A 7,534-nucleotide genomic window follows, 5' to 3' on the forward strand; every position below is an offset into this window, starting at 1 on the left:
AAAATGGGTATAATTGAAAACTTAATGAGCAAGATGCCACAAAGCGAAGCGCTCTAAAGCGGGGCCCTCGTCTACTTTTTTTTTTGTGTGTGTTTACCTTTCTAGATGCATATTCATTTTTTTAGCATTAATAGATATTTTTTGTTAAAGCACATTTTGACAATGGTTACTTTTTGAAAAGCACTCTGTTTGAATTTATTAAATATAAAATTTAATGCTACATTAAATCTTGCTCAGCATTCTGAGTGTAAAATTATAAATAAATTTTCATGACAGTCGACCATGAGCTGTTGTTCACTAAATTAACACACTATGGTATAAGAGGCCACTCCCTCAACTACCTGAAGTCATACCTTAGCAACAGAAGCCAATACGTGTACACAAATGGTGCAAACTCTTCCACACAACCAATCACAGTCGGAGTCCCATAGGGAAGCATCCTTGGACCACTCCTCTTTCTCATCTACATCAATGACCTACCGAATGCATTACAGCTTCTCAAACCCATATTATTTGCAGATGACACTACATACGTCTTCTCTCACCCAAACCCATTCATACTTGCCAACACAGTCAATGCCGAATTGCAGAAAATATCTGCCTGGATGATGACAAATAAACTTACACTGAATACTGACAAAACCTACTTCATTCAGTTTGGAAACAAAGCTGCAAATGTTCCAATTAACATAACTCTAAACAGATCACCTGTCACAAAACTCACGGAGGGAAAATTCCTAGGAATCCACCTTGACAATCGCCTCAAGTTCCAGACACATATACAACAAATAACCAAGAAAATCTCTAAGATTGTAGGTGTACTATCAAAGATACGATACTGTGTTCCACAATCAGCTCTCCTTGCACTGTACCATTCACTCATCTACCCTTATCTCACGTATGGAATTTGTGCATGGGGTTCGACAACATTAAATCACCTAAGACCACTAATAACCCAGCAAAAGGCAGCAGTCAGAATGGTAACAAATTCCCACTCCAGACAGCATACTCCACCAATATTCAAAAGTTTAAATCTGTTCACCATAAAGAACATCCATACTTATTCATGTGCCTATTACATTCATAGAACAATATATGCAAACATAAAACCTCCACTCAAACTTTTCCTCAACAATTTAAACAGGTCACACAACCATAACACAAGACACAGATCTCTTTTTGATGTACTCCGTGTCCATACCACAGTGTAAAAACCCTATGCACATGAAAGGCCCCAAAATTTGGAATTCATTACCAGAAAATACCAAAGGGTAGGTAGTAGGTTGGTAGACAGCAACCATCCAGGGAGGTACTACCGTCCTGCCAAGTGAGTGTAAAACGAAAGCCTGTGATTGTTTTACATGATGGTAGGATTGCTGATGTCTTTTGTCTGTCTCATAAATATGCAAGATTACAGGCATGTCTTGCTACTTCTACTTACACTTAGGTCACACTACACATACATGTACACATTTATTTATACACACTCATCTGAGTTTTCTTTGATTTTATCTTAATAGTTCTTGGTCTTATTACTTTTCCTTTTATATCCATGGGGAAGTGGAATAAGAATCTTTCCTCCGTAAGCCATGCGTGTTGTAAAAGTCAACTAAAATGCCGGGAACAATGGGCTAGTAACCCCTTTTCCTGTAAAGATTACTAAAAAGAATAAGAAGAAAATTGTTTTCTTTCTTTTTTGGGTCACCCTGCCTCGGTGGGAGACGGCCGACTTGTTGAAAAAAAAAAAAAAAAAAAAAAAAAATACCAAAGTAACCAGGTCTGAAAATAAATTTAAGACTCTACTCAAAAGCCACTTAATCACCCTAGACCAAACACACAATACTCAATATTCAACACAACCAATAAATCCATGAGTTACCTAAATCTTAAAACTTCATACTAGTCAACCAAGCTCATATATTGACACATTACTACATAGAAGTATACATACCTACCAAAACCAGTTTGCCCTTTACCAAATAGTAGCAATCTCATACTGAAAACTACTGTAAACTACTCCTGATTTATGTTTCATAAGAAACTTTTATGAATACATGAATACATCCTTTGTTTATATAAATTAGATTCACTTATTATTAATAGAACTACTGTGCAACTATGATAATTTCTTTAGTGATTAGTAGTCAGTAAGCCATTAAATTAAGTCAGCCCATAATGCAAAGGCATAATAGAGGTTCTCTTTGCACTGCAATTCATCATTGTAAAAATATAATCTCAATGTACTACTTGCGAAGAAGTAAATGAATCTGAATCTGAAAGGTAGAGAGTTTTCCTGTTCAGAGGTCGGGTTGCTCCATATTTTGACTCCTTTAATTTACATAGTGTCTGTGTCTGCTAACCGTGCTACTTGTATGCTTTCCAATGCTAGGTAGTTATTTACAATAGAATTCAATTGATTTCCATCCTGAGGAAACCATAATAAGCTGCTGTATAAGTTTTATGTTTCCAAAGCTAAATAGCTTTTTCATTAATGTGCATTTTTGACAAAATATTTTCTGGATTTGGAGTGAAGAAATATTTGTTATTACATATCATTACATTTCTCTTTAGGGAAGAATTCACAGTGAAGGCTAAAAGTGATCCCAGTAATGTTGCATACCTGAGTGGTACACTGCAACTTCATGCTGATCTTCCGTACTATGAATATAAACCTGGGGTGAGTGATGTGCTATATTAAATAATGGCAGGTCTTGCTATGAGTGCTACAGTAGTTTGTTAAAAAATTCAACTGAAAATGTACAGTTTTTGGTTATGAAGTTTCTTATTTTTTATTACATTCATGAAACATGTTAAACCTGTGTGGATCATTCAGTGGTACACAACAAATATTGTAAAAGGTAGAGGAGTTGAGGGAAGGACATTGGCAGAAAAGAAGTCCCAGTTGCAGAGGCGTTGCTAGAGATGGTGTCACCCGGGGCGGCATCTCTGGTGTCACCCGGGGCAGCATCTTTGGTGTCACCCCCATGAAATTCAAGGGCAGGGGGTGGGGAGTAAACTCCAGTTATGTCACTACTGCATGACCAGCGACAAATGTTTAGCAATGAGAACATTTAAGGACCATAAACTGAACAGGAGAATACTTCTCGACTTTATTAATGATAAAATAAATAAACGTAATAATATTGAGGAAACAGACTCCACTTTGAGTACAGGCAAAAGATGCTACATTTATTCATCTTTAACAATGCCAAAAAAAAAAAAAAAACTTGAAAAATAAAGTAAAACATTGCAATGTCAGAGAAACACTAGTTCCGATCTGACCTTGAGTACAGGTAGCATCTCAGTGAATCTGATCTTATATTTCCTTGCCATCAATTATGCAAAATCACCTATCTCATCATCAAAATCAATGATTTTCCCTATACATGTATAGACTTATTTGTACTTTGTTAATATATAATAAGCTATATAGAAATGAAGGAGTCTTCTCTTTTGTTGGTGCAGCACTGTTTTGGGCATTAGTGTCACCTTTAGAGGCTCTATGGTGTCACCCCCTAAATGGTGTCACCCGGGGCGGCCCGCCCCCCCCTTACGACGCCTCTGCCCAGTTGATTTAGATGTTTTGTGTCATTTTGAAGTCATTGAGACTGCATTAAAAATGGGAACATCATTAGGGAGGGTGAGATGACGTTGTGATATATTTATGTATCCAGCTGAAAATATTAGTGATTCATGTCTACAGAAACACCTTTGATATATGCATTTTTCTCTCATAAATTTCTTAGGTTCAGTTCATCCATTGTGTTGTCCAGTATGAAGGTACAGGAGGAGAATCTCTCCTTGCTGATGCTGTCCATGTTGCTCACCAGTTAAAGACACTGTATCCTGAGAAGTACAGTATCCTGACGCAGACACCAGTCGATTGGTTTGATAAGGGTGTGGATGAACTTGGAGAGTTTTACAAAATTCTACAAATTCCTATGATTTGGTGAGTTAGCTGTGTTTAAAGATAGTGAATATCTGAACTTTTACACACAAAACAAATGTGCTCATTAGTTGAGGAGAGTTGTTTTAAATATTGGTAGCTTGAGTCTCATCAAGGAATTGATAGATAGGTATTATGAACAGAAGATGCAATCTGGAGAATCTTCAATGCAATTGAAGGAGTAACAAAGATATGGTGTACAGTACCAGGCGAGAATAATATGTATTGTATACATTAGCGGATTGAGTGGCAGTAGTATTTCAAGTGTAACACCATTCATAAATATACAGACAAATTGTAAAAATGTCTTTTTTTTTTATCCAGAGTATGATAGATAATTTACACACAAAGCTTTATGAAGAGTAGATGAAGATGTCTCAAATCATGTGATGGTATATTGGTTAGTTTAATGTTCCATATATGTACATACACAGTTTCCATAGTAAATATCATTAGGACCTGGAGGCCAGGAATCAGTAAAACAGGTCGATAAGAGTTAAGAGGTGGAACTAGGAACTATGACTTGACCCTACAAACACAACTAAGTGGGTACAACTGGATGAGTGCAACTAGCAATCAATCAATCAATCAATCAAGTTTATTCTCTATAAGGATTATAATGTGGGGTTTACAGATTTTGGATATTGTGTGGTTTACATGTTACAAAATACTAATTACAGAGGGGGCCACTAGGACACCTAGCATGGCTAGGCATTTCGGGCAGACTTAGATTAATTCTTAACTCTAAATTATTACAAATTATGGAGTAAGTTGGTATTATGGCTAAGTGACTAAATTATAGTGTGTGAATGCTTTCGTTTTGGCACAATACATAGTTTCTATATTGGAGTATCACAGGCAAGCTTATGACTAGTTAGGATTCATTATTTTAAGATTAAGATTCGTATTTCTGTGTTTATAGTCAAATGGGTGAGTGAGTGAGTGTAAGTGTAGTTAGTTGACGGGGTGTATCAGGGAGATAAGATGTTTTCTAACAGTAATTTTGAAGATGATGAATGTGTCTGCAGTTCTAAAGTTTTCAGGTAGGGTGTTCCAGATTTTAGGGCCTTTGACATACATTGAATTTTTGTAAAGGTTTAGTCGGACACGGGGAATGTCATAGAGATGTTTGTGTCTGGTGTTATGCCTGTGGGTCCTGTCACAACTGTCAAGAAAGCATTTTAGGTCAAGGTTAATATTGGAATTTAAGGTCCTGTAGATGTAGATTGCACAGTAGTAAGTATGGATGTTCTGAACAGGGAGTAAGTTTAGATCTATGAAGAGTGGGGGGGGGGTGTTGCCAGGGATGGGATTTAGTGATTATTCTTACTGTGGCTTTTTGTTGGGCTATTATTGGCTTTAGGTGTGTTGCTGCAGTTGATCCCCAAGCACAAATAGCATAGGTGAGGTATGGATAAATGAGTGAATGGTATAGTGTGAGAAGGGCATTTTGCAGCAAGTAGTATCGTATCTTGGAGAGGATCCCAACCGTTTTGAATACTTTTTTTGTTATGTGTTGGATATGGGTGCTGAAATTCAGGTTGTTGTCGAGGTATAGGCCTAGGAATTTGCCCTCATTATGTCTGGCAATTAGAGTGTTGTCGATAGTAATGTTAAGTTGCGCAACACCTGCTCTGCTACCAAACATAATATAGTAGGTTTTGGTCAGTGTTAAGTGTAAGTTTATTGGCTGTCATCCAAGTCGATATTTTGAGCAGCTCCTCGTTAACAATGGTGTTGAGGGTGGCAAGATTAGGGTGAGAGATGACATAAGTCGTGTCGTCAGCAAAGAGAATGGGTTTTGGGTGTTGGGATACGTTTGGAAGATCATTGATGTAAATGGGGAAGAGCAGGGGTCCAAGGACACTTCCCTGCGGAACTCCAGTATCAAGTGGCCATGTTGATGATGCTGTGTCTTTAATGGTGACATACTGATACCTATTAGTAAGGTAGGATTTGAAATATGCAAACTAGGTGACTACAACTAGATGAGCACAACTAGTTAGGTATAACTAGGTGAGTACACTGCAGCAAAGTGACTCACATAACTCGGCCCTTTAAATAAACACCTGTTAATTTTACAAATTAATAAATATTACTTCAAACTAATACATAATACAACTAAACAAAAGCTATTTAGACTTTCAACTTTAAACATAAAACATTAATTGTGTAACTCAAGCATGTGATAGTCACTTAATAACACAAAGTGCCCGTCTTCAGGGTAGAACTCTCTTAGTCAAGTTAATACTGAAAAATTAAAAAAAAATTGAAATTAAAATTCCTTATTTCCAGAAAGTATGGTATATAGTTTTTATAAAATTAAGTAACGTGTTTTACAGACATAGTGGAAGGTCCCTGGGTATGCATAGCATTTAAATGAGTCTTAACACTAGCATAAAACTAGTTGACAAGGTAATGGATGCTTTAGAGACTACAACTCTTTTGTGCCTTTTTGGAAATATTCCAGGGTCTCCCTCTTTGAATCTTTCTTCATTACCTACTTTGTAACTTGGTGATAATTGTGACCAGATATAGACATGTAAAAGTTCATTACCTTTGTAATTTGTTCAGCTATCAAAACTTTGGGGTCCAGTTCCTGGATCCATTATGTTCCTCTGTAATCTTTTGACTACCGCCCACAGGATGGGTATGGGGTGCATAATAAAGATATTATATTAACTAAACCTCATGATGTGGTTTGATCTGAGGAGAGGAACACCAATTCCTTGGATCACAAGCCCTTCATCAGCCCTGAGGACCTCGGTTCAAAAAATTAAAATTCAAAATTCAAAATTTTTATTTCTTTGCTTAGTATACAATGTGTAGATAACATGCAATAAAATATTGTTAAGCCTGAGCTCTAGCACGCTCGGGGCTCGAATCTCCTCCAGTACGGCTGGAACAAATTCGGTCAGTACTGGCACCTGAACATACTTCTGGAGTGAAAAAATATTGTTAACTGGGGGTCCACTGGTGTGGGTCGCATCCTGGGACAAAACTGACCTAATTTGCCTGAAATGCTCATCATAACAAGCAACTTTCTATATAGTAGTAAGTCATTGATGTCAGCTATGGTCTGTATACCATGTACATGTACTTGTAGTAAATAAAGATATATATTATAAGAAAGCTACTAGCATGCATGAGCATTTTGCCAGGAAATAAGCAATTTTTCTCTGACCTTTTTTTGGGGCTATCCTAGGTAATTTACACTATGTATGATAATTGTACTTATGTGTACCTGTATACCTGGAGAGAATTTCGGGGGTCAGTGCCCCTGCAGCCCAGTCTGAAACCAGGCCTTGTGTTGTATCAGGGTCTGATCAACCAGGCAGTTACTGCTGGCCACATGCAAACTGATGTATGAACCACAGCTTGACTGGTCAGGCACTGACTTTAGGTGCCTGTCCAGTGACTTCTTGAAGACAGCCTGGGGTCTATTGGTAATCCCCGTTATGTATGCTGGGAGGCAGTTGAAGAATCTTGGGCCCTGGACACTTATTGTGTTGTCTCTCAGTGTATTTTTGGCACCCCTGCTTTTCACTGGGGACATGTTGCATCTTCTGTCAAGTCTTGTGTTTTCAT

General features: G+C 37.4%; 1 protein-coding gene across 2 annotated transcripts in view; it reads left to right on the forward strand.

Moving 5' to 3' along the window:
• LOC128699607 (gamma-butyrobetaine dioxygenase) overlaps window positions 1-3,949 on the forward strand; it is a gene marked incomplete at its 3' end in the record, with an annotated part of 42,810 nt that extends 38,861 nt beyond the window's left edge. For both annotated transcript variants that reach the window (XM_070099358.1, XM_070099357.1), the window contains 2 exon segments: window positions 2,572-2,677; window positions 3,747-3,949. In XM_070099358.1, the coding sequence (XP_069955459.1) occupies window positions 2,572-2,677; window positions 3,747-3,949 (309 nt within the window).
• Window positions 3,950-7,534: the final 3,585 nt, after the last annotated feature.

The sequence above is a fragment of the Cherax quadricarinatus genome, chromosome 67 (assembly GCF_038502225.1).
Source record: "Cherax quadricarinatus isolate ZL_2023a chromosome 67, ASM3850222v1, whole genome shotgun sequence".
Classification (NCBI taxonomy): domain Eukaryota; kingdom Metazoa; phylum Arthropoda; class Malacostraca; order Decapoda; family Parastacidae; genus Cherax; species Cherax quadricarinatus.